General features: G+C 52.5%; 1 protein-coding gene across 1 annotated transcript; it reads right to left on the minus strand.

The window, feature by feature from the left end:
- Pdxk (pyridoxal kinase) lies at positions 1 to 27,647 on the minus strand. The gene is made up of 11 exons (XM_036167759.1): positions 27,398 to 27,647; positions 13,150 to 13,204; positions 12,127 to 12,231; positions 11,014 to 11,097; positions 9,630 to 9,676; positions 7,328 to 7,413; positions 6,352 to 6,397; positions 4,675 to 4,786; positions 3,638 to 3,774; positions 514 to 580; positions 1 to 288 (listed from the first exon to the last, which is right to left on the minus strand). Exons 1-11 carry the CDS (start codon positions 27,482 to 27,484, stop codon positions 176 to 178), a joined length of 939 nt encoding a protein of 312 aa, XP_036023652.1. The 5' UTR covers positions 27,485 to 27,647; the 3' UTR covers positions 1 to 175.

The following is a 27,647-nucleotide window of genomic DNA, read 5'->3' on the forward strand; positions in this document are numbered from 1 at the left end:
AAAAAAAAAAAAAACATGATGGCACATTTTCACCATTGAGACTGGATGAGACCCGACCCTCAGGAAGGAATAAAATGTCAAGTGTCAGTCATGGCTCTAAGGCAGACGTTACAGCTTTCACAGGGATGGAAACAGAGACCCCAGCACGCTGTGTGTTGGGGCGGAAGCACGGCCCTCACAACACCGTGGCCTGCACCACAATCTCAGGGTCCTCGATGTCCTTTTTGCTCTGGACCATCCTCAGCTCCAGTTGAGCCGGGCTGGGCTTCTTTCCTTCTCCTGCTTGAACTGAGGAACACAGGCAAGGTTAGAGCTGGTGGGATGAAGCCTCAGGCATCCCTCCTCTTTCCCACACTGGAGCTCCTGCTTCAGAAGGCGCTCCACACTGCCCCCTGCTGCCTCACTTCTAACAGGCAGCGGGATGCAGAGGCTGAAGGGAGAGCTCTCCCCTCCCTCCTGCCCACCCCTAGACAGGGACCATCTACAAGAAAGGCAGAGCACAAGGGCCAGTACCTTTTGCACACTGGATGGTCCTCTGCAGCACATGTTGCATGGCAGACACAGTTTTCTCACAGGCCACCTGCGGAGAGGACAGAGACACTGCCTTGGTCTACCTGGGCTGTGCATCCCTGTCCAGAGGACAAGGTGCAGCTGTCCCAGTCACCAGGAAGCTGGTTCCACTGTCATTCACACTGGACACAGCTGGGCCCCTGTAGGGTTGACTGTACAACAGCCCCCCACAGAGATGCATCTGCATTAGCCTGTATCTGGAGTGTCCCCCTAAAGCCCAGGCTAGAGGCTAGGCCCTCTGCCTGGGGTGCTATTGGAGGAGATGACAGCTTCTCGAAGTGAGGCCTGGTGCCAGGTCCTTAGGTCCCTGCGGGTGGCTCCCGGAAGGGGAGGGTATAATTCCTTTATCCTCTTCCTCTTGCTTCCTGGATCCTACCAGGATGCACAGCCACAGGTCTTAAGCAACAAGGCCATCTCACCATGGACAGATAGATACTTCTGAAACCATGAGTGGCAAGAAACCTTTCCTCTTTATAAACTGCCTCAGGTATTTTGTTACAGTAGTGGAGACGATCCACTTTGGTGTGGATGGAAATGCCTCATGGGAAGGGACCGCAGCTTGGGGCTTGTCAATACTGTGTACACCTGGCACACCACAGGTGCTGAACAGAATTCCTGGGAGTAATAATTATTTTTAAGCTGAGGATCAAACCCAGGGCCTTGCACGTGCTGGGCAAGCGCTCTACCACTGAGCTAAATCCCCAAGCCGGGAGTAATTAGTGTTAAAGACTCTATAAAGGAAAGCTCTGCTGCCCCCAACTCTCAAGGCCAGAGGCACGGCGGACTCAGCAGGTACCCAGACACTCCTCCATCCTTACATGGGTTGGCTGATCCAGGGCTTAGCTTAGGAGCTGCACTGTGAGGTTCCTCTGAGGGCCAGCTGGCAAGTTTCTGCTGCCCTGCACAAAGGGAACCCCCCACTGCTGCCAATTACACAGGGCAAGTCTGGCTTGGCCTGCACCTGAGGGAGGCAGGAGCTGGAGAGTCAGTGGAGGGAAAAGGGAGTGAAGTGAGCCTTCTAGACTTAAATTCAGAGTTCTCAGGGGACTGGACACACGGGAGTCTGTCTCCCTCTCCAACATAGGAGGAGCCAGAGACAGGTGTCAGAGTGGGGTGGAGTGGACGGTGGGACAGCACCAGGGAACCCACTTCCAGGTCCCCACATCCAACTGTCTCTCCTAGGTGACAGCCTTTCTCCCCTCCCTTCAGTCTAAAGGAAGGCAGCCCTTACTCAGCTGTGCCACCCTGGCACACAGTGCGGGACATCAAGGCCGTAGGTAGCGGTCTGCAGGGCAGGGTCAGTCTACACTGGGGTAAGCAGCCCTTCCAACTTTGCAGTCTTTTTCTTTTAGTGTTTGCTATGCTGGGATGGAACCCAGGCCCTGCATGTGCTAGGAAAGAGTTCTACCACTGTGGTAGTTTGAATGTAATTGTCTCCCATAATCTCACAAGGAGTGGCTGTATGAGGAGGTGTGGCGTTGTTGTTGGAGTAGGTATGGCCTTGTTAAAGGAAGTGTGTCACTGTGGGGGTGGGGTTTGAGGTTTCCTATGCTCAGAATACCGCCCAGTGTGTCAGTCGACTTCCTGTTGCCTGCAGGATGCAGGACTCTCAGTTCCAGCACCATGTCTGCCTGCATGGCACTATGCCCCCATCATGATGGTAATGGACTGGACCTCTGAAAGTGGAAGTGAGCCACCCTAATTAAATGTTGCCATTGTCATGGTGTCTCTTCACAACGATATAAACCTGAACTAAGACAATCACTGCACCATAACCCCAGCCCTTGCGACTCTGCCTGCAACATCACTGGAAGAGGACATGCTGGCTGTCAGCTGCTGGGCATCAGGAGAAACAACCTGCTAATTGGCCACCATGCAGCTTTTCTGCACACAGGCCAGGACGTGATAGATACACAACATCAGTCCCAGTTCAGCTCCAGATGGGGCTAAGTTGGCGTGCCTACCTAGCGCAAACTTGGTCCCAGCTGGTCCACTCTGCCCAGGAGACCGGAGCCATAGCACCCTCCTCATTAGTGCATGAAGCAGGTTGGATGGTCATCCAGGCAATCATAGAAAGACTGACCTCCATGACAGGTCTGAGGGGAATGTCTATCTCAGCCTGCATCCTAACCTTCTGTCCTTGATATCTCAAGGGCTGTTTCCATCAAGTCAGGCAATAGCTACATAGCAGGTAACTCCTGAACTGGGCTGAACAGGGCTGAACTGGAAGCGGCTCCAGGGTCATCATGGAGGCACCTGGAAGGCTGCATGAGTTGAGGACTTTTCTCGGACTCCTGTGTGAATGCTAGCTTTATTATTTTTTTTAATTATTTTTTGCTAGGGGATGAAAGGGCTTATTCAGTTTCCACTTTCATATCACTGTTCGTCACTGAAGGAAGTCAGGACAAGAATTCAAACAGGGCAGGATCCTGGAGGCAGGAGCTGATGCAGAGGCAATGGAGGAGTGCTGCTTACTAGCTTGTTCCTGGTGGCTTGCTCAGCCTGCTCTCTTATAGACCTCAGACCAGAAATGACACCACCCACAGTGGGCTGAGCTCTCTCCTATCAACCACTAATTAAGAAAATGCCCGCAGGGTGGTGGTGGGGGCAGGGCTAGGCTTTACTCCCAGCACTCGGGAGGCAGAGCCAGGTGGACCTCTGTGAGTTTGAGGTCAGCCTGGTCTACAGAGTGAGATCCAGGACAGGCACCAAAAATACACAAAGAAACCCTGTCTTGGAAAACCAAGGGGGGAAAAAAAGGGAGAAAGAAAAGAAAATGCCCTACAACGAGATCTCATGGAGGCATTTTCTCAACTGAGGTTCCCTCCTTCCAGACTCCTCTGGTATGTGGGTCAAGTTGATATAAGCACAGCAGGACAGTGGGTTCCTGAGCCCACAGTCATCTGTACCTCCCACAAACCCCTGGGCTGGTGCACAGGCCCAGGATCCCACTAAAACTGGTTTCTGGGCCCCGCCCCCAACTCCTTACCCTGTTTGGACCACATTAACCTATTTTCCCACCGAAACACAGAGGTAGTCGTGTAGAGGAGCAACATGGACAACTGACCTTCAGGTTGTCTGGATGCTTGTGTGTCCACGCCAGAAGCATGGCAGCGAACAAGTCCCCAGTGCCCACAAAGACGGCATCCACTTTGCGCATCTCCATCCGGATGCGTTGGGTCACCGTGGAGCCATCAGGCTTCCCTGGGGGGAAGATAAGGCAGGTCACTGGGTCTGAGACGTCTCAGCTAGACAAGAGTCACCCCTGCAGTGGGAACCAGTCAGCCCAACTTGTCCCCACTTCTCCTGGAGGGACAAGAATGCCAGCACTTTCTCTCCTTGGGAGTGGTCATACAGATGTGGTGTGGTCTCCTTCAGGAGCTCTTGGACTCAGTGTGGGCTGTCATACTGACCCCCACTGCCCCAAAGGGGAGTGAAACACTGGACCCTTAGAAGCTGAAACTAGCATGGCCTTTACACACTCAGAGTGCCAGGAACTGCATGGATGTACTGCTGTGTGTGTGTGTGTGGCATAGGAGCATTCAGGTGCACATCCCCATCCATACCCTTGTGCATTCAGAATGCTCACTGGAGTCAGTGGGTGTGAACTTGGGGTTCCTGTCAGCCTGTGACCCAGGTTTCAGTGCCATTGTAACATTGTGTAACATTGTTCAAACACAGTTAACTCATGTGCTATGTGTATAACCAGTAACTGAATCCAGCAGAAACCTACTCCCTGTAGACACCTGGGCCACAGAAGCCAGATTCAGCTGGCCTCTGGCATAAGGCTCCGGGGCAGGGTGGCTCAGCAGCCATGAGAACCTGGTGGTTCCAGCACAGCATGGATCCCTGAGCATCTGGCGAGTGGGAGTGGGTGAGCCTGCTCGTGTCCCAGTGCCCATCTGGTCCCCCCACCCCACAGAGCTCTGACCTGAAGCTGCCTTCTGCCTACTCTCCTGAGGGGCAAGAGGTACTAGCCACTTGCTGACCAAGTCATAATCTCCCTCCTACCGAGCCCCAAATAGTCTCTGGGGCCTGAAAGCCATGGGCTGCAGAAACAGATGGACCCAGGAGCATGCAGGGGCAGGTGGAACAGGCACTTACGCATCCTCTGGCTGCCCAGTGCGATCAGGTAGTCACTGCCCTGTGGGGAGGGCAGGTCAGAGCTGGTGATGACCACTGTGTCAGGACCCATGCAGTGCAGCATGTCCATCACCTGCCAGCAGCAAGGGAGAGTGTCAGCACATGCAGCCACAGTTAACTCTTCCTGACAGTCATGCTTCTCCAGGGGACAGACCCTGGTCAGCCACCGACCTCTGCAATCAGACCTCAAGCAGGCAGGCATAACCAGCATGCTTGATGGGCTTCCAGAGAACCGGGAACATTGCACACACATGGCCCAGCCTGTGATCTGCCACCTTCTGCCAGGGCCATTGGGAGTTCAGAGTCTGGAAGTGTGGGGAAGCCTGGGGGCCCCGCCCCCAAGTCCTTAGGAACTGGGAAGCTAGTCAGATCCACCAGTGAGATCTCCAAGCTGGCTTGCCTTTCTTTTTGCCAGCTGTTTATTTATTGAGGCAGGGTCATACTATGTAACTCTGGCTGACCTGAAATTGGCATTAGACCAGGCTGGTCTTGAACTCAGAGATTCTCCTGCTCAAGCTGGTGAAAATTTCCTTAAACCTGATGAATGTTCCTGTCTGCACTGGAGTGCTAACAGGGCACATTCCTGAGGCTCAAGAGGTGAACCTAGCCACCAGTGCCGTTCACTGGGGAGACGACATTCATGGAGGTATATACTACACACACTCTGTGGTCTCCAAGGCCACAGGGGTTAGATGGGATGACAACTCTGGACTGCTTGGGTGTGGCACAGAAGATGTCTACCTTGGGGCTGGAGAGATGGCCCAGTAGTTAAAGGCACTGGCTACTCTTTCAGATGACTCAGGGTCAGTCACCAGCACCTACATGGGGGCTCTCAACTGTCCTTAACTTCAGTTCCTAGGAAGCTGACACCCTTCCCTTCCAGCTCTGAGAACACCAGGCATAGACATGGTGTACACATACATACAGGAAAAACACTCACATAAGATACAAACAAATCTTGCAAAAGAAAAGATGCATATCAACCCTGTGAACACACAGGTCACAGGGCCAGGAAAGAGCTGCCACCATAAGCTTCTGGGTGGCTCATTCATGCCCACTGCCTGAATAGTGTGAAATGAAGGTCACCAGAGCAATGTGGGGCCATAAAGAGGGTATGAGAGGCTGGCACACAGAGGGCTATGGGGCTCAATAGGAAGATTGTGCCCAGAGCTTACAGAGTGCCCAACACAAGGTAGGCACATAATACATGTGGTGACTGCTCTGGGCTGACTTATGATAGACATATTGATATCCTCACCCCAATTCCTCACAGCAGGATTCTACTTAGCAATAATCTGAGGCCAAAGTTATGCGGAGTGCACAACATTGTCTTAAAACCTTACACCCAGAACTAAAGGAGCTGGAGGTGGCAGGACGGACCTCCTGGGGGCCTCAGAGGGAATGCACCCTGCCCCCAACTGATTTTGGGGCTTTCAGATTCCAGAGCTGTGAGAGGATGCTTTGGTATGGCAGCTTCAGGTCACAGACATGGACACATGATGGACTGAGTACAGAATTGACAGAAGTACTGGAAATGACAAAGGCTGGGTGCTCCCCACATCTAAGGTCAGAGCTCAGTATCTCTCCGGTGCCCATGTCCAACCCTATGGACAGTGACATGTATGAAGGTCTCCTTACCTCCAGTGCCTCTTCCTCACTGTGGATTTTCCTGCCACTCAGCAACCTGGAACACAGATGGGAGTGTGAGTCAGTCCCTACAGTACAGACATCCTGGCCACTGACCTACATCCCCACAAGAGGCCATCACAGGTTCTACTAGCCATAGGAACCAGGGGAGGCAGAGACACACACAGAGGAGTGGGGAAGGTCAAGAGTGAAATGTGTTATATGGAAACTCACATCCATGGTGAGGTTCCAAATGCTGGTGAATGCATTTAGGTGACAACAGAGAGAAGCAGCCCCTACAACCCCCAGTATCTCTCAGCACAGCAGTCATGTAACCAATGTGCGTGGAACTCTGAGGGCCACAATGACCACCACAACCCATGCACCTGCTTCAGCCTTCTGACAGCACAGGGGCCTCAAAGGGATGCCATCCCTTACTTGGGAAGGGCCCAGGGCTGGGGCCCTCAGCTACTCAGTCTAAAAAACGCCCACCAGTGATTGCATCCAAGGATTGCAGGACTCTGCTCATGGGTCAGAGAGCCCTGCGCCCTGCAAGTCAGGGTTACTGGCAGGTTTCTTAGAAGCTGACTCTTCAGCTAATCAGGGGCCATGTGCTCTGAGCTCAGAGAGATCTGTGGCCAGCAGGTCCACCTGGGGCATTCGCAGCCACATACATGAGCCCTCAGCTGGATAGATGCCACCCCACCTTTCTCTCCTTGGAGCATCTTGTTAGCAGGGGGATACTGTGAGCCAACACCATCATGGACCATAAACCAGAGAGAAAGAGCACGGTCATTACCTTAGAGGCCATGGGAACACTGTGGGGGCTGGGATACATGTATATAGGGGCAAGGGTGACAGGATCAGTCTAGTGTAGGCCAGGCTTTCTAAGGGCCATCTAGGGGACCGAGAGGGCAGATGTGGCTGGGGCACATGTGAAGATGGTGCAGGGCTCCCCAGAGCATCTTCTGATTGTGTAGTTACTTACTCAGCCTCAAACTGGTTGGGAGTGATGATGTCTGCCACGGGCACCACCTTCTCCCTGTACACGGGAAGGAGGTCCTGGGGGACGTACTGGAGAACATGGGAGACAAAGAAGGAGACTCACTCACATGGAAGGAGAACCCAGGAGAGGAATGCTCCCAAAGCCCAAGTACTGTGGGGAGATATGGCATCCTCATCAGGAAGAGTACACAGCTGAGGGCCCGCAGGGACAGGGGCAGAGAAGGGTGTCACCTGGGGCAGGAGGGGAAGGCCTCGGCTCACCACAACCAGAAGGGAGGATGGTAAGTAGGGAGCTAAGACACAGGATTGTACAGGATGACTGGAGTTAGCCTCGGGTCCTCAGGACCTGCCAGCTAGGCTGGGCCCACCTGGCCCTGGTAGCCTGAGTCCTGGGGTGTCTCATCTCCACCTAAGACATGCTTGTGAGCCAACATACTCAATCATCTCATTATTTATTTGTTTGTGTGTTTGTTTGTTTTTTCGAGACAGGGTTTCTCTGTGTAGCTTTGTGCCTTTCCTGGAACTCGCTTTGGAGACCAGGCTGGCCTCGAACTCACAGAGACCTGCCTGGCTCTGCCTCCTGAGTGCTAGGATTAAAGGCATGTGCCACCACTGCCAGGCAATCATCTCATTTTTAAGCCTCTCATATAACTAGGATTACAGACACCCCTTACCATGTCTGGTTCCTGACATCCAAGTACTACATGATGCCCTAAAATAAGTGTTTCTTCCCACGATGCTTTACAGCACTAGTGAGTGGTCCAGGGTTCCAATTTCTCCCCATCCAGTTGTTGAGGAATTTCCCTGGAGGTCCAAGGTCCTATGCAGATGGATTCCTGCTGGCTGGCATAAACTGAAGAAGAGCTAAGAATAGATGGGACCACTTGCACAGCCCAATCCCTAGACTTGGGTCTGACCATGACACCCCAAAAGGACCTTATACAACTGAGTTTGCTGAATGGAACACATTAGTAGTAGTGCATTTGGCTAGCACATTAGAGGCCCTGGGTTTGCCCTCAGCACGAAAACAGAACAAAACTCATCATGTGAGCTACAAACTTGCTGCTTGTCTGAACCTAACACTTTATCTTGAATCTGGCCAGTGGTTCTCAACTTTCCATATGCTGCAACGTTTTAATATAGTTTCTCATTTTGTAGTGACCTCAGGCATAAAATTATTATCTGCTACATAACTGCAATTTTGCTACTGTTATGAATTGCAATATAAGTATCTGATATGCAGGAGATCTGATCTAGGCCCTCCAGTGAAGTTATTTAATCAAAACTAGGACACGCCACAGAGACACTGAGCCAAAAGGAGAGTTCTTTAGGTCCCAAACACCAGTGTCTCTAGGTTGACTGGGGACACTGCAGCAAGCATCATCAGAAAGAAAGGAGGGGGTCTGCTGCAGGGAACCTTCCAGAAAATAGGCATTGGAGAAAGCAGATGGAAAGACAGCCACCAAGCACACTAGACACCTGGTCCAGGTGAGTCCTGCACTGGTGTAGACCCTGTGTGGCCGGTTGTGCTCAGGGAATTCACAATGAGTAATCCATGAGTCAAAAGCCACAAAGGAGGCAAACGCCAGGGTGGCCTGTGAGTTAAAACGCTGACTTTGAAGCTTTAGGCCTCTGAGGTGAGGTCTCCCATCTCCACAGTCTGAGGTGTCTGACATGGCCACAGGACCAGTTTCACTCGTGGATGAGACCCACCCGGTTTTGAACAGCTGGAGCTAAGAGTGACTTCCTGATTGTTAAATGCACAAAGGGAAACTGACAGAAGAAAAAACATTGCATGAGAAGGTGATCCGGCTGTGACATCCGTCACCCTATTGATCTGCAGTGTGGACAGGCTGACATGGCTGGTGAGGTGTCCCCTTCCTCCCTGACTGCTTCATACCCATCCCTCCTGAACTACACAGAGAGGAGGCCTCTCCTGGATGGAGGAGTACTGCCCTGAAGTCCAGGGCAAAGGGCTAGCCTTCTCCCCTGCAAGAGCCTCCAAACAAGCTTTTGAGAAAATCCATTTGCAACAGGAGAAACTGGGGACATTCACCTTCGGTGCCCACACCTGGAGCTTCATTAGACAGCTTGCCCACAGCTGACAGACTGTCTAAGGTACACACCCTAATGCCTGTCATCCATTTGACCAACTTCCTAACAGGAGTGTCTCAGCCTTGTATAGGGGTATAGGGGTCACGCTGGTTAACCCGGGAAGGTGACCTTCTCTTTGGTTCCAAGCAGATGCACAGACCACATGTTTACAGCAGCGTGGGTACACTCACCATGGAGCCTTCCCCGTTCCACTTGTCGCCCATCACGGGATCACACACTGTGGGGACAGAGCATCTGGTCAGCAGCTGCTATAGCTTCCAATGACAGACCTCCACACTGTTTGCTTTATCTCTGTGTAGCCCAGGCTAGCCTTGGACCTTCAATCCTCCTGCCTCAGCCTCCCATGTAGCTGGGAAAGCAGGCATGCACACCACACATGCCTCCATATCTATCTCTTGCTCTAACTGCCGGAGTGTGTGCCTGCATGTATGTACATGTTCCATGTGTGCAGGTGCCCAGGAGTTCAGAAAGGGGCAGGAGATCCCCTGCAGTGGGGTTTACAGACAGCTATGAGCCAGAGTGGGTGCCTGGAACTGAACTCGTGGCTTCTGCAAGAGGAGTACACACCCTAACTGACTATATGTTTTCAATTTGCCCTGGCTGGCTTTGAACCCACTATGTAGATGAGATGACCCTGAACTTCTGACCCTCCTAGTACTGGGGTAGAGGTGTACACCTCCACATTCAGTTTATGTGGTGTTGAGGCTTTATCTTTCCGGGGGGCTTCATGTATGCTAGGCAAGCACTCGACCAACTGAGCCACTCCCCTATAATTTTTTTTAAACATTACATATGGAGACACAGAACCCTAGCACTTCTCTGTCCAAGACAACTAGGTCCCCAGGATAATTTCACACATAACTTACCATCATTCACACCTTTGTCTCAAGAACACATTACTTCAGGTCACCTGGACTGGCATAGTGCCCTCCCCCTGCCCTGGCTGAGACTAGTAACCCCAGGATTCATAGCATCTTCCCAGGTCCAAGCACATTCCCTTTGGCACAGTCCACTGCCATGTGCTATTGGCCTTGAGGGCAGGGCACACTGGCACACTATGCACACCCGGGAAACTGGAACTTAGGATCCAGCCTTAGTCTGCGAGTCTGGTTAACACTGCCTCTGTTCTTGGTGGCACTTGGACCCAGTGCTGCCTGGCAGCCATAGTGCATACCACTCTCCCCGAAAACTAGATATGGTGTGTCCCCCCAACCCCCACCCACTACTTTTGGCTCAGCCTGGGGTATCAACCCAACCTACATCCTCTTTAGGGGCAGACCTCACACATCTTGGGCACCCCAGGCCTTCCCACATACTTAACCCTCCCTTCTTATGCACCTCACAAGAAACCCTATAGTCACCCTGACAGACTTCTCAGTTCCCCTGCTGAGCCTGTCCTCACTCCTCCTTAGCATTTCCAAAAGTCAAATAACTAGTAGGTAAAGGCCAAACAGCAGGCGGGGAGGCCAGAAGACAGTTGGCTGAGCTGCCCTGTCCGGAGGGTACGATCAGCATGGAGCACACAGGGAAGGGGCATCATGGTCCAGCTCTCACCGTACACCAGCTGGGGGTTCTGTTGCTTCAGCTCCCGAACGATGTCCACCACCATGGCCAGGAAGGACTTGTCCCTTGTGTAACCTTGGGAAGGAAAGTCCAGGTTTATCCTCTCAAACAGGACACACTGACCACCTGGGCATCTGCCCTAATAAGAGCTATCAAGCATGCATCGGCCTGGGAGCAGGCCAAGGTCTCCATTAGTCTGTATTCATGGAGGAGGACAGGCCGCTCCCAGGGACGTGAGTTTTGACTGACTACAGATAACTGGCAAATTTTCCACCTTCAACAAAACATGTATCATTTAAAAAAATATTTAATTTATATGTGTGCCTGAGTGTATGCTGGTGCACCACGTGTGTGCATGAGTGCTTAGAGGTTAGAAGACGGTGTCAGAGCCCCTGGAGCTGGAGTTAAAGGCAGTTGTGAGCTACCATGTGTGTGCCAAGAACTGACCCTGGGTCCTCTGCAAGAGTGGTAAGTGCTCTTAACCACTGAGCGCCCCCTCTGTGCTTCTCAATTGTAGACTAGGCTGCCCTCAAACTCACAAAGCTCCATCTGCCTCAGTGTTGAGATTAAAGACGTGTGCCACCACACCCAGGTAAAACATGGCCCTTTAATTGGGCTGAGTTCAAGGCTAGCCTGGTCTACAATACAAGTTCCAGGGCAGCCAGGGCTGTTACACAGAGAAACCCTGTGTCAAAACAAACAACAATAACAACAAATCCAACTAAATTAGGGCCAGTGTGATGGCTTACTGAATAGGAATGTTTGCTGCTATGTCTAAAAATCTACCTTTAATCTCTGGGACCCACATGGTGTAAATACCTCTGCACCCATGCTGTGGCCCCATGCATGTGCAATTGTGTGGATATGAACACATATACATATAATCACAACAAATCAGTAAATAGATTCAATATGTAGAAAATACAACCAGAAACTTAGGTTTCTGTTATCACATGAACTCAGGTAGTGTTTCACCATCAACCCAGGGTGGCAGGACTCTAACAGCCTCCAGAATGTGCCTAGTGTACACCAAGACCCCCTGAGAAAGAGGCAGGGACCAGGCCTCAGGCTCAGACCCTGTGCCACGACCCTGAGGATCCTCACCAGTGAGCACGTAGTCATACTTATTCACACTGTTTATCTTGAGACCTTCGTACAGCTCATGGAGTTCCTGTGAATTCAGTACTTGGCCCTTCCAATGGGCATAGCCTGCAGGAAGAAAACAGGTTAAGCTGTGGGTGTGGGAGCCCCACGTTTCCCTGGTGACCATCTCAGCTGATGACAACCACCTACCCGCCTTGAGGAGACCCAGTGAACTGTTCTTCTGAGGACTGGCCTGAGACACAGACTGGGCCCAGTGCCTCAGTGGCATCCTAGTTCCCTAGAAACACTCCTGTTCCTGCACTGTGGAGGCTGAACAGTGGTCTCCACCCTGCCATGCCCAGTTTCTATCAAATCAGTCCAGGGCAGCAGACAACTCAGTGCCCTAGGCAGCCCTGTGGAACCATGTCCCAGAAGATGTGGATAGGGACACCATGGCACACAGCTGTTTACTTCTGCATTCAACAGGAGCAGCTGAGGGAGCCCACCCCACCCCAGCTCAGGGCAGACCACCTAACCCCTCCTTAGCCTGAGGTATCACCATAGTGGAAAGCAAACCACCATTTGCCTGGGTAAGCATTCAGGCTTTGGAGCAGCATAGTTCAGCTGAGATCCATTTGGATGAGGATTCAGAAGCTTGCAGTCCGAGGAAACAAGACCAGCTGAGGAACTGGCAAGGTGAGGAAACTGTGGCTTGTTCTGTGTCTCTGATCTTCCAGCATTCACCCCAATACCTGGCCTCTCAGGACCCGGCAGCACTCCCTGTGATTTACCTGGGCAGCTCTGCTACCACAGGAGATGCTATGACTGCCAGCTTAGCAGAGAGGGAAACTGAGGCACAGGTTTTCCCACCAGTCAGCTCCAGAACAGAGGTCACACACACCAGCCATGGCACTGGGGTAGACCTTGCACAGAGTGGCACTTCTGGGTTCCATCTACCGGCCACAAGAGGTGGCACCTACTTGCTCAGGGCCAGGTTACACGCCATGCTCACTTCCCACCATGACTACCACCCAAAGGGCCTACCTGTGTGGTTGGAAAACTGCACAGAGTTCACGGCATCAACCTCAAATCCCAAAACCTGCAGGACAAGGAGAAGAGGTGTGAGAGAGGTGCCTGTCTGTGACCCCAAGAACCCAGGGCAGGGCTCCCAATCATGGCTAGAGTCTTGACTTGAGGAGGGTAACAGAAGAGACCATCGGGTAGTACAGACCCCTGGGCAGGACGGTCGCAGGATGGGAACAGAAGGCCTTCCCAAGCCAGCCAGATGTTTGCATTTCAGGGCCACACAAGCCTGACCATGAGATTCCTCTGTTCCTTCACTCTGGAAAACTGCCCAAAGGGCCAGGGTGGAGACACCCTTCTCCCTTGCTGGAGCGCACTGAAGGGTTAGTGGGGCACTCCTGAGGACCCACCTGACAGAAGTGGTCAAAGAAAGCGCTGTAAGCCCCTGTCAGTCCAGATAGGGGCAGGGGTCCCCTGGGTCTTCTAACCCACCCCTGAGTAATGAGACCCAGAGCAGCTGAGGTAGCTCTGCCCAGCCAGCCTCTACCATACCAGCTAGCCAAGTCTCCTTCCCTCCATGTCAACGAGAGAAAGAAGGTCCCACGCCATGGCTGAGGTCCCCAGAACAACCACATTCATTGAGCAGCTTGTGGCTCTGAATGGCCTCTCACAGCTCTGGTGGGAGTCATCCAGACAGGACAAATGGGCCTCCTGAGACACGCTGGGCAGAGACCGAGGCTCCGTGTGGGCAGCTGTTCATCCTCAGCACACAAAGCAGCTCACTAAGCCAAATTAAAGCTATGGACCTCTGAGCCAGCTTTAAGCTATCACTGAGTTTAAAAGCTGTTTATTTCAAAGTGAGAGGCCTGAGCTGGGGAGATCACATAGTCGGTAAAGTTCTGGCTGTGCAAGCTTGAGGATGGACCTGAACTCCATCCCTCAGAACCCGCATAAAATGCCTGGTGCATGGCTGGTGGTAGCGGTAGTGGCGCACATCTTTAAGCCTAGCATGTGGGAGGCAGAGGCAGGCAGATCTCCGAGTTCTAGGCCAGCCTAGTCTACAGAGGGAGTTCCAGAACAGCCTGGGGTATTTGGAGAAACCCTGTCTTCAAAACCAACCAATCGAGCCAGGCAGTGGGAGTGCACATCTATAAGCCTAGCATGTGGGAGGCAGAGGTAGGTGGATCGCTATGAGTTTGAGGCCAGCCTGGTCTACAGAGATTCAAGACAGGCTCCAAAGCTACACAGAGAAACCCTGTCTCAAAAAAATAAAAAATTAAATTAAATTAAATTAAACAAACAAAAAACCCTAGTGTGCCAATGCTGGCACAAAATTCCAGTGCGGGGGAGGATTTCTGGGGCTCAGTGGCCAGCCTTCCCACCCTGGTGAATTCCAGGTCAGTTAGAGGTCCCATCTCAAAAAATAGTTAGGGGTTCCTCAGTTAAGAATGCTTGTATGCAGTCATGAAGACCACAGTTTAGACCTTAGCACCCATTGCCACAAAACAGGTGTTCTATGCACACCTGTAACAGTCCAGCTCCAAGGAGGCGTGAGACAATATCATTCAGGCTTGCTGGCTTCCAGTCTGGCTGAGAAAACACGTGCCTGGGGCTTCAGGGAGACCCTGCCTCATAAGAACAGGCAGAGTGAGAGGGGGAAGTCTCTGGGAGAACTCCTCTTTCCTGGACTTTGTGAGCACACAAGTGAGTCACACATGCACTTACGTGATTGTATACTCACAGACACAAATAAGTAAACCAATCTCTCTCTGTCGTAAAGTTTTTTTTTTTTTTTTTTTTTTTTTTTTTTTTTTAGCTGAGGATCGAACCCTAGGCAAGCGCTCTACCACTGAGCTAAATCCCCAACCCAAACAGTTCTTGAAGAACAGTACTCGGAGTTGATCTCTGGTACCTTCAGAGGCATAGATGCACCCACACAAAGAGGAGCCCTTCCTCTACAAATAAGAGGCCCTTTTTTAGCCGGGTGGTGGCGGCGCATGCCTTTAATCCCAGCACTTGGTAGCCAGAGGCAGACGGATTTCTGTGATTTCGAGGCCAGCCTGGTCTGCAAAGCAAGTTCCAGAACAGCCTCCAAAGCTACCGAGAAACCCTGTCTTGAAAAAAAAAAAAAAGAGGCCCTTTTTAAGTGGAAGGGGCAAAGGATTATTATGTCTAGAGGGCCTGGATGACCCCAAAGCCACTGACTGTTGTGCCCCTTATGACTCAGAGTCACAGAGATTTCTCCTGTTAATTACTTCCTCCACTTCCCTGTCTGCCTATACTCAACAATGATGACCCACACTCTACAGAGCACTCCAAGTCTGTCAGCTGCCAGAGGTGGCAGACACTGGACTCAAGACAAGGGAGAGCCTGGCTCTCATCTGACAACCCTCAGGGCCCTGCCAGCCTCTCAGCCTCACCCACTTGCCTCTTGCAGGTAGTTTCTTTCTCAGTGCCATCCAAGTAGATCCAGGACGGCGGTCCACCCTATGGCCCCATCCCTGGCCTTGCAGTGGAGGTGGCCATTTCGGCTGCACACAAATCACCCAACACAGAGGAAAGGCCTCTAGGGCCCTATGCTCAAGGTGTGTGTGTGTGTGTGTGTGTGTGTGTGTGTGTGTGTGTACACTCCTGCCCCCTAAGGGCAGGTGAGAGGCCAATATAGTAGAAATCTGGCCATACTCCAGATCTCAGGCACCTTGGAGGCTTATTTGCGGATTCCAACTATGACCTATCTTTCTGATCTGGAGCCAAGACACTTTCAACCATGACAGGCAGGGGGTCAAAGAGAATTTGTACTGTCCCCTCAGGTCACTCAGAAAGGGCCAGCATTCTGTTCTGGTAATATATATATATATATATATATATATATATATATATAGCTTGGCAGGAACATGGGATTTGGCCTTGTGCTGATCCTATCTACAGGCAGGCCACGAGGACCAGAACACCCACCAGGACTATGAACTGACCCCACAGTGGCCTCCCACCACCAGTTCAGGTCCCAGGCTAACTATGCCTGGACTGCTGCCACCATTGCCAGTGTTATTGTCCCTTCCTCCTAGGTGCCAGGCCACTATTGTCAGCATCTTTCAGAAGGTTGGTCCCTCATAGCAGCCTCCATGCAGCACCCCTTTCCTTTTGGGGTGGTCTGCCTGCCAGAAGGATCTCCTTTGCTTGCTGAACTCCTCAGGTACATCATTCCCCAATCATCAGATGGCTGTCGCTAGAAACAAAGTCTCCTTAGTTCGGGCCTCCAGTTCCCCAGCCAGGTCTCACCTAAAGTTCACTTCTACAGCAATGCCAGGCAAGGGCCACTGAACAAGACCCCACATAAATGTATCCTACAGTGCAGCAGCCGCCAATATAAGGGCCAGGAAGAGGACCTGCCAGGGTGTGGAAGCCAAGGGTCCAGGATTCAGGAGGAACTGGCTTAATGGCCATGACCCACCAGAATCTCAAGCAGTGGTTCTCAACCTGGGGGTCGAGACCCCCATGGGGGGCGGGGGAGTTCCATGTATCAGTTCTCCTGCATATCAAATATTTACATTACATTCATAATAGTAACAAAATTATAGTTATGAAGTAGCAATGAAAATTTTATGGTGGGGGGGTCACCACAACATGAGGAACTGCACTAAAGGGTCACAACATTTGGAAGGCTGAGCACCACTCCAGACTCTAGTGTGACAGAGGTCAGGAGTATGAAAACTTCATAACACCTTTGCCAGAACCTCAAGGCAAACATAGAGCTGAGGAATCCCTCCACCAGAACTCCAGGATGCCTGACCAAAAAGAGTCCCGTTAATCGGACACCCACGGACAGCAGAGGGGACAGATGTCAGTCACCATGGAGTGCCAGAAAACGGACCCTTTACAGCACATCATTCCTCAGATGCTTCTGATAGGGCAGATGAGTGGGCTGTGTCACCTACAGAACCACCTGGACGAGGCCAGGCAGCCTATAGGATAGAGAAATGGACACAGAGAGTGAGAGCCCAGGAGAGAGAAACAGATCTAGAGACAAGCCTTGGGTAGCGCTGGGGGAAAGGGGTGGAGCTCTGGGTACTGGCCACATGCCACACATTCTGTGTGATGGTGTTTGCTTTGTGCTAAGCCATCAAGCTCAAGTGCTTATGGTTTGCATTCATAAGCTCATCCCAAAAAATTTAAGCCAGTATTATCACTGAGGCAATGCAAAAAAAAAAAAAAAAATTAGCAGTTGTATTAATCCAGGAAGGTGAAAACAGCACCTCGCACATTCGCTTGGCTATTCCAGACTTCTGTGCACCAATATAGCTCCCAGCATCTCAAATCCCTTAAAATTCTAATCAACTGTGATGAGCCAGGCTGGAAGCAGTGATGACACACGTCCCGGAAACCCTGCCAAGCTGTCCTGCCTGCCCCGCTGCTTCTGCGTGTGCAGATAATTAATCCTTCGGAGCTGGCGCGCACAGCTGAGAAAGGAATCGCTATTTCCCACTTCTAAATGATGGCGCCGAGTCCCAGTGCTAGCATTTCCATTTCAAATATTACTGTCAAAAGTGCTGTGTTAATCAGTGTCATATGTTAGTTTCAACATTTCCAGGAATCACCCCCAAAGCTCAGCCATCCTTAGCTGTGAAGGCAAGGACAGGGGCCTCGCTCCCAAATGGGGAGCCCTGGGCCCCAGAGGAAAGAGTATGCTGTCACTTAACTCTTCTCAGTTCAAAGTTATCCTTCTGGGAGGCCATGGCTGTGACTCTGGGAGGTCACATCCTATAAAGTAGTGGCTCCTGTCCGGGTACTTCCAATAAGAGGATGGAATGGGGCCAGAGTGGAAGACAGCGTGCCCACTTCCACTGGCTGACTCCACCCCAGCAGCATGCTGAGTCCCCTGGGTGGTGCTCCTCTCCCGCCAGGTGGCACGTCTCTCCCGCCAGGTGGCACGTCTCTCCCGCCAGGTGGCACGTCTCTCCCGCCAGGTGGCACGTCTCTCCCGCCAGGTGGCACGTCTCTCCCGCCAGGTGGCACGTCTCTCCCGCCAGGTGGCACGTCTCTCCCGCCAGGTGGCACGTCTCTCCCGCCAGGTGGCACGTCTCTCCCGCCAGGTGGCACGTCTCTCCCGCCAGGTGGCACGTCTCTCCCGCCAGGTGGCACGTCTCTCCCGCCAGGTGGCACGTCTCTCCCGCCAGGTGGCACGTCTCTCCCGCCAGGTGGCACGTCTCTCCCGCCAGGTGGCACGTCTCTCTCACCAGCATCTCTTTCCCCAAGTAGCAGCGGGACCTGATATGCAACTTCCCCATAACTTAATTTTTGCATCCATCAGCCGGTGCTCCCCTTTCCCCAGCTTGCTTGCTTGCTCTTTAAATTTGTGTGTTTGGTTTTGATACAAGGTCTTTCCATGTAGCCCAGGCTCACCTTCAACTCAAAGCAAGCCTCCTGTCACAGCCCCCCATGCACGTAACATCACATCCTGCTTTTGCTCCCTGATTGAGTTCTGATGACCCACCCTCTTCTCTCCTAAACCTGGTGCTGATGCTGACAGGCACTCCCCTCCGCACCCCCAATCTCCTTTTGCCTTCTCTGCGCTCCCAGTACCTGGCTTGACAAATGTCACCACTTGTTCATGTTACCCCTCTGGTTGTACTGTCTGCCCCAGCCTGATACACCTTGTCCCCCACAGCCCAAGGGGTGCCAGCAGCAAAAGAGTTCGTGCCTCAAGCAGGGATCAAGACTGTACCCCCCCAACCACCACCACCACACACACAAACACAGTCAACAGCTAGCTGTCTTCTCCCCAACATTCACCTCCTGACAACATGCAGGGCAGATTCCTTCCTGCCCCCATGACAGCCCCACGGGTCACTCTGCATGAACAGACCTCTGCCCCTTGGGGCCTCCTGACCTTGGGCTACATAAGGGTGGAACTGCTGTGGGGTGTTCTGTATGTCAAATGTGTTGCTCTGATTGGTTAATAAATAAAACACTGATTGGCCAGTAGCCAGGCAGGAAGTATAGGCGGGACAAGCAGAGAAGAGAATGCTGGGAAGTGGAAAGTGGAGGCAGAGAGATGCTGCCAGCCACCGCCATGACAAGGGAGATGTAAGGTACCTGTAAGCCACAAGCCACGTGGCATCTTATAGACTAATAGATATGGATTAATTTAAGATATAAGAACAGCTAACAAGAAGCCTGAGCCATTAGACCAAACAGTTTAAATAATATAAGCATCTGTGTGTTTATTTTATAAGTGGGCTGTTGGACTGATAGGGCTTGGCGGAGGCTGGAGAGAAGATCTCCAGCTACAGTCTATCACAGAAACCACATACTCAAATGCACTCAAATGTCCCATGTCAGGCAGGACTCTAAGGGTGGCCCCAGTGGCCCTTGGTCACCCTTATGAGACTCTTCTAAGTGTGTGAACTCCCTCCCAGGGCCACACTTTTGCTATTTAGTTATAGGAGCCTTTTGAGAGTAGTTCCCCTAGATTGTAAGGCATGGGGACTTTGGAGATATAAAGGCTAAGAAGGAAGGACCCAACGGGTGACAGTCATCTAGAAATAATGGGGAACGACATTGCATAGTCCAGGGTTATACAGAGCGACTGCATCAGAATGCCTGTACTTGCACAGTTACATCAAAAGGAAACATGATATGTGGTCTAACCTCACCACTTCCCAAGCACCTACCTACCTACACCGTCTATGCCCAAGGTTCACATACACAGCTCTCTGCATGATGCAAGAAGCTTCATTCAGCCCTAGTCCCACTAGAAACTCTAGTGGGCACTGTCTGGCAGCCCTCCTCACCCCATACTGGCATACCAGCTCTAAACATTAAAGCCACACTACCAGAACACAGTTTAAAAAAAACAACCTGCATGAAGGGGTGCACGAGGCTGAGGCAGGATAGCAGGTAGGAGGCTAGCCTGGACTACATAGAGAGACCCTGTCTCAAAACAATAAAAACAAAAAGAAGAGATTCACTTGAATGAGGAGAAAGTCCAGAAAGCAAGAGGAATTGTCTGTCCCTCAAAGCGGAGCCTTGGTTTTGGGGCTTGTTTTCTTTTGGCTGTTTATTTTACAGGGTCTCATGCAGCCCAGGCTGGACTCTAACTGTCTATGTGTCCAAGGATGGTCTTTCTGGTGGCTAGAATAAGACTGGCCCCCAGAGGCTCATAGATTTGAATATTTGGTCATCAGGGAGTGGCACTATTTGAAAGGATTAGGAGGTGTGGCCTTGTTGGAGGATGTGTGTCACTGGGGGTGGGCTTTGAAAGGTTTCAGAAAGCCCATGCTTCAGATGCCTGTGGATTTAGATGTAGAACTCTCAGCTCCTTCTCCAGCACCGTGTCTGTCTGCCATGAAGATAATGGGCTAAACCTCTGAAACTGTAAGTCAGACCCATATAAATACCATCCTTTGTAAGGTCTCAGTGTCTCTTCACAACAATAGGACAGGACAATAGTCCTCAGTTCCTGTCTCCACTTCTCAAGTGCCGCAGACCACCATGAGCCCGCTCCCCCCAGCTGCCTGAGTTCCCTAAGGCAGCCTGCTCAAGGACTGTGTGACCAGTCCATTCTCACCCCTCTAATGATCTAAACTGACTTGTGTCCATTCCCACTGTGTGCATTCTACCTCTGACCCAGATGGATTCCACTATGCCTCTCTAAGTCTCAGATGTTAGGGTTTTGTTGTTCTTGGGCGAAGCCAGGACCCCTGATCACATGCAATGAACACAGACCAGCACCCCAGGCAGAAGGCTCATCTCCTGCGCTTCTGTGAATCTACACCAGGCCCAAAGAGCTACTGACCACCTTTTGCACTCCAAAAAGTTCTGAACACCCCATGCCATTGCCTGCTGTCTTTTTTTTTTTTTTTTTTTTTTTTGCAGTCCTGGAACTCACTCTGTAGACCAGGCTGGCTTGAACTCAGATCTGCCCACTGCTGCTGCCTCCCACGTGATAGTGCACCACCACTGCCCAACAAGCTTCCCCTTCTTAACCTAGAGGGCAGCAGCTTCCTTTGATCCACACTGTGGCTTTCCATGGTTTCATTTATCCGTGGCCAATGAGATTCCAAAATACTGTGGGTGCTGGAGTGGAACCAGGTCCCCTGCAAGAGCAGCCAGTGCTCCTAACCACTGAGCCATCTCTCCAGCCCCACATTCTAACTTACTTCAGCAGGCAATGGCTACTTTCCTGTGCTACTGTTGTTAAGCTCTGTAAGTGCCAGGCTTACAAACTCAACCTTCTCATAGGTGTATGAGCCTAGGACAAAACACCCCATATACAGCATCCAGTGTTACCTCTGTTTTCAGGAAGCTACCATGAAAATCCCCCCCCCCCCCCCGCAAGACACTGTTTCTTTGTAGCTTTGGAGCCTGTCCTGGAACTCACTCTGTAGACCAGGCTGGCCTCGAACTCACAGAGATCCCCCTGAATCTGCCTCCCTAGTGCTGGGATTAAAGGTGTGCGCCACCACCTCCCAGCTTCTACCACCAATCTTAGAACCGATTCCCTACAGATAAAGCAGATACTGCATACTTTCAGCCCCAAGACCTGCCTGTAATCAGGCTGAAGCAAAACAATCCCAAATTCAAGGCCAGCCTGAGTTACATGGTGAGATGAAGGAGGGAGACAGTTTAAAAAAAATAAACAAGGAAAGCCTTGCCTTCTGGCCTCTGCTGTAGTACTCTGAAACCTGCACCGGATTCTTAAGGCTCTGGGTACCCCCACACTCCCATGAGTCCTGCATGAATGCTGAGCTGGCCAGATCCTGTGCCTGAGCCTCCAATGGCAAACTCACATCTGCCACTACAGAAGACATGAATGTCTTGGCTGAGATGCATGCTAGAAAAAGCTCCTCTGGTTACAAAACTCGGTGCAGACCCAGCTCTAGCAGAGGCAGAGGGTTGACCAAACGGATGACTGTGTGAGCTGGACACTAGTGCTGGGGACATAGTGACAGTGAGAGCCAGCAGTGCTAAGAACCACAGCTAGGGGCTGCCCTCACCCGAGTGTCCAGGGCAAGACAGGGTTCCCTGACCTGCTGATGGATAGGGGTGGGGGCCGGGCAAACTGGACAGCACCACCCCGTGGTGAAGCCTCTGCATGTCCCCTGGGGTAGTTAACACATCCAGACAGGGTTGGGGATTTAGCTCAGTGGTAGAGCACTTGCCTAGCAAATGCAGGGCCCTGGGTTCGATCTTCAGCTTCCCCCCACCAAAAAAAAATCCAGACATAGTCTGATATTACTTCTCCCACTGCTTCTACACCTCCAGGTGAGTGCTCCTGGCACCTAGGAAAGGCAAAGCCAAAACAGGAACATGAAGCTTGCCTTTCCTGCTTCCTGCTGTCCATGGCTGCCACCAGACACAGGCTCCTCTTCCTGTCCCTCATGCAACCCTCAGGACCCTGCCCCAGCAGTGATGTGTATGATGCTGGGGTGCCTGCCATGAGCAGGTGGTGCACATCCCAGGGGCCCCATGCCCGCCTCCACTGCTGCATCATCAAAGCTCCAGTAAAGAGGCACACACAGCCTGAAGCCAGGCAGCCAGGAGAGGCTTGTTTAGAGCAATTGCTCAGCTAATCTCCAAGGGAGGCAGAGACACTCGGCACAGCAGGAGTGGGTGAGCTCTGGAATATTCCAGTGGGGTTCTCCCACAGGCATCTGAGGACAGACAGGAGGGGCAGGCTGAGGCTCCCAGGTGTTTCCAGCTGTGGAGAACCAGTCCTGGGGATGGTGCTTAAGCCTCTTTCACAGATGGGAATCAGCAAGCAGGCTGGGCAAGCATCTTGTGACTCTTGTCACCCTGAGTAATCTAACAGCCAAGGAAGGGGCCTTACATCCCTCCCACCAGTGATCACTCAGCCTTCAAATCCAGCCAGACCACACCCTCTGATTTCCATGACAAATTGCTACTAGACAGCTGGCACCCCACAAAGTATCTCTCCACTTACCCTGCTCACTCCAGGTCCTGTGGTCACCCCCAGCCTGGCTCACAGAACTCACTCCAGGATCACAGTGCTAGGCAGGCATAACTAAAGGCCATGTCTACTGCAGGGGTCTGCCTGTGCTGAGCTCACTGTGGCATCCATTGGACGACCTTGTTGGCATTTGTTGCTGCCAGATCACTCGGAGACTCAGTAATCCAGATACAGGTTCACCTCAGTTCCAGGGGGTCACCGAGATGCAAGCCAGCCAGGAACTGCCCCACCACCCTCTTGTCTATCAGCTGGTCAGCTGCTCACATCTGGCTCACACAGCTAAGAGTGGCTGAACTTCCAGGGGTTGCCAGAACAGCAACAGTTCCTGACTCCAGATGAGTTGCACAATGTGGCCTGAGTTCACCCCTACAGGCCACTGCACCAGAGCGGCCCTTACTCTGTGATGTGGTCTCTCTACCATAGGGCCTCCTGCACGCTGCCCCAGGATGAACTCCTCTTTGTGCCCCAGAGTGGGTATGGGTGGCAGGCTCCCATCCATGGGACCTCACAACACCCACAGCAACTGGCCCTTGGGTGGGTCATGCCTGTGTGCCTCGGCAGTGTGTTCAGTTTAGCTACTCAAGGGACTGTCTTTCCAGGAGACAATCACAAGTAAGGAGATGGGGCAGGAGGTGCCTCTCCAGAAGTCACATTGGCTCCTCTGTCACAGCCAAGTGGCTGCCACCCTCAGAAGACCCAGCTTGGAGACACAGCCATACTCAGAGCTTTGAGACCTCAGTCCCTCCTGCTCTCTTCCCATTCTTTTGTTTTGGTTTGGTTTTTGGTTTTTCGAGACAGGGTTTCTCTGTGTAGTTTTGCGCCTTTCCTGGAACTCACTTTGTAGATTAGGCTGGCCTCGAACTCACAGAGATCCGCCTGCCTCTGCCTCCCGAGTGCTGGGATTAAAGGCGGGCACAACCACCGCCCAGCTCTCTTCCCATTCCTAAGGGACATCTTGATATCAACACTGCAGCCTTTCACTAGACCCTAAACTGGGATATTTCCAGATGTCTCTGAAGGCAAGATGGAATAGAGATATAACCCCCGACACACATAAAGAACATGAGCTGGCAAATTGTTATGTTATGCTAGGAAGACTACACACACACACACACACACACACACACACACACACACACACACACACACACACACACACGGGGCTCAGGAAGCCCATAGCACATAGGTGTATTTCTGCGCATGCTCACATAAACATGCCTACATCTATACACAAACACCTTTGAGATACTGACTCTTCTCTTGCCTCTTGCAACTGGCTGTAGAGTATTTATTTACTCAGCATGTGTGAGAAAGGCTCTGGGCTCTGTTCCCAGCAGCATTTAACAAGGGTATTAGGAAGCCAAGCATGGTGGCATACATCTTTAATCCCCACACTGGAGGCAGAGGATCTACCAAGTGAGACCTTATTTTAAAAAGGAAGGAATACAGGCCTGGGGCACAGCTCTCAGGAAGAGCACAGTTAAACATGCACAAGGCCCTGGGTTCGGTCCTCTCCACCACAGAAAACAAGGAGGGAAGATATGGTGGTGCCTGGTAGGTGGGAGCAGGAAACAGGCTACACTGGACTTCACCTGCCCTTCCCTGCTTACCCTACAGTCTAGAGCCAAAACAGCAGAGAGCCCCCAGCTTCCCAGGCCCTCCCCTGCTGCAGAGGTGAGTGAGAAAGGGATGGGGTAGGAGCAGGGAGACCAGGAGCCTGGCTCCACTCTCCCTTTACCCTCCCTCTGCCCTGCAAACTTTGAACTATCCCCCCTGGTATTCACCTCCTACTGGCTCTGGTCCCATGAAACCTTTGGCCACTACACCCTGGCCTGGAACCAGAAGTAAATCTGAAAACAGGGACAAGGTTCTGCTGCCTCTTTGTAGGATTATTTTCCCAGATGCCTGTGAGAGACAGGGAAGGGAGCTCAGAAGATTTTGCATGGAGCCAGGGCTGATGGTCCAGGTGGGCGGGTCTATGCCACATGACAGAAGTTGGAGGGAGCTCCCCAGTCACAGGCACAAGCCCAGCACAGGGGACTCTGAGGTCCTGGTGCCAGCTCATCAACAGCTTGGTGCCAGGTCTACAGGGGATGCCCAGAAACTTCCCCAGCCATTGCTCTGGCATGACTGGACCGCCACCTGATGGTATAACCTCCAGTCACCTGAGTCAGTCCCAGGAGACCTCCCCAGCCTCCTGCCTGTGGCCTTCTTGGAGCGGCACTGGGACAAATCTTGGGACCCCAGCCCAAGACTGCATTCTCCCCCTTTCCAGCTCCCCCCCCCATATTCAGCCATGCCAATGAGACTTCATACTCCAGATTGTACAGGAAGAACACACACCGGCCTCCACGGAGAACAGCTCTGGACCCGAGGGGTGTTCCTCTTGGAGCAGCTGCTCAAAGACTGGGTAGTGCTGGCCCCAGCCACCACAGACTGACAGTGCCAGCCCCATGTGCGCTCACTAAGGCTCTCCACGTTGGAGGTGTCCTCCCTACCCAATGCATTGCTTCTCCCTATCCAGGGGTGCACAGAGGTATGGTGAGCAGCAAAATGCCAACAGGGGCCTCAAAGGAGTCCCCAGGTCCTTAAGCTCCTCTCTGGAGGGAGGCTAAGAAGAGCCTCCTCTCTTGAGCAGGTGGGACACCACGTCTTCAGTCTGAATGAGGCAGCTGAGCCCTTGGTGTAGTCTAGAGGACAGAGGTCCAGGAGAGCCAGGGAAGAGGACCCAGTGAAGGAAGAGCAGCACTAAGGGGAAGAGGCAAGGGATGCAGGACACAGGGCCTCAGGAGCCCTGCACACCTCTGCCCAAGGTGAGGGGATTGCTTGGAGCTCAGGCCGGCTCCATCCTCCCTGGCTTCCCTGCTTCAAGGACTCTAGCCCCTTGCTCCTAAGTTCAGTCTCACCTCAGTGACCTTGCTACCCACCTGTGGCCCCGTAACCTAGAAAGCAATGGTTAAGAGCATGAAGCACCAGACCAGTGCATCTTAGGTAGAATATGAATGGGTGTGGCCGGGCGCACGCCTTTAATCCCAGCACTTGGGAGGCAGAGCCAGGTGGATCTACTGAGTTCAAGGCCAGCCTGGGATACAGAGTGAGTTCCTTCCAGGAAAGGTGCAAAGCTACACAGAGAAACCCTGTCTCGAAAAACAAACGGTATGGGTGTGAAGAATTGCTTATTGACTAATAGGGATTCAAAACTCAGCAACCGCCCTCTGCCTATGGACTTGAACCCTGTACTGTACACCCACAACCATTTGCCCTACTTTGTCTGCCAACCATGCTTACCTCAGGACAGCCCTCATATTGCCCTTAGATACTGCCCTGGGCCACATGTCTTCCTTCCAGATCCTTCCTGAAGGATCTCGGTAGCCAGGTGTTCCTTAATGTCCCCAAGGAGTCAGTGCAACGACTGGACATGAGCTGAAGGGGTACAGGGACCTGCCACGTTGCTCAGTAACCAGGCAAAGAGGTACGGTGAAGGAGGCCACCAGCTGGCTGGCCAGGTCAGCCCAATCTTTCTGCTGGACCGGCCAGGCAAGAAAATGCCAATCACTCTGACATTGTCCCTGGCCCCCATGCTAATACCCTCTGCACCCTGGTTCCCTCCTAGGGCCACCTGATCACAAGCAGAAAGCACCACCGGCCAGACATCATCAGAGACAGCCTCATTCATTGCACACCTCATGGGAAAGAGGCTCTGGCAAGACGACAATGCTACATACAGCCCTACTAACAGGTTGCTTCCAAAGCAAAAGTCAGCAAACTGTGTTGTCTCTTATAATACAGAAGCAGGCCTGTGGGAGGCACAGCCCGACCCCACGGGGTGACAGATCACCCTAGGAGTGGTCGAACCCAAAGTGGGGCCTAGCCTCCTCCTTGGTCCAAGCTCACAAGGTGGGCAGAGGCAGAACCTGGATTTCGGCAGGGAGCGAGCAATCACCCGCCAATGATTCTATCAAAAGGCTGTCCACGCTTCCTATCCTCCCAGCTCAGCATTTCGTCGCCTTGGGGAGCCCCCGCCCACGGCTGGCCAGCCAGCCGGAAGCAGCAGGGACAGAGTGCGCCACAGCCGAGTAGGGGGCTTCGTGCCACCTGCACCACCCTACTGTAGGCTCCCCGGGGTACTCCACGCCCACCGCCTGCGTGCGTCAGGCTCTGTCCATAGCACGCAAAGCTCGCAACGGGGAAATGAGGGGTGGCCCCAAGTGGGGACCAAGGTCATCGCTCCAGGGAGTCTACGCCTCGATCCAGCGGACTCCCCAGCAGCCCGGGTTACATAAGCGGCGGAGAGCGTACCTGCAGTGGAAACATGGCGGCCCGGTTGCCCACGTAGCCTCGGACGACATGGCTCTGGATGGAGAGCACCCGGCACTCGCCCTCCATGCCGGGCAGGCAGTGGTGGCGTGTGGCCCAGGTGGTGTCACGGAATCCGGCTTCCCAAGCCGCACACTGGGTCTCTGCTCCTGGTTGCCTTGAGCACGCGCAGGCGCTGGGTTTTGGACGTGGAGCCCGCCTCCTCTGACCTCAACAGGCCGGCTGCTAACCC

Source organism: Onychomys torridus, chromosome 18 (genome assembly GCF_903995425.1).
Source record: "Onychomys torridus chromosome 18, mOncTor1.1, whole genome shotgun sequence".
NCBI classification, from domain to species: domain Eukaryota; kingdom Metazoa; phylum Chordata; class Mammalia; order Rodentia; family Cricetidae; genus Onychomys; species Onychomys torridus.

Bases quoted from the DNA above. Each gene is read 5' to 3' on its own strand.
- Pdxk (XM_036167759.1), bottom strand. From the start codon at position 27,484: ATGGAGGGCGAGTGCCGGGTGCTCTCCATCCAGAGCCATGTCGTCCGA. The intron at 11,098-12,126 runs GTGAGGATCCTC...TTCCTTCCCAAG, and splicing joins GTATGACTACGTGCTCACTG to GTTACACAAGGGACAAGTCC. The intron at 289-513 runs GTACTGGCCCTT...TGTGTTCCTCAG, and splicing joins GACCATCCAGTGTGCAAAAG to TTCAAGCAGGAGAAGGAAAG.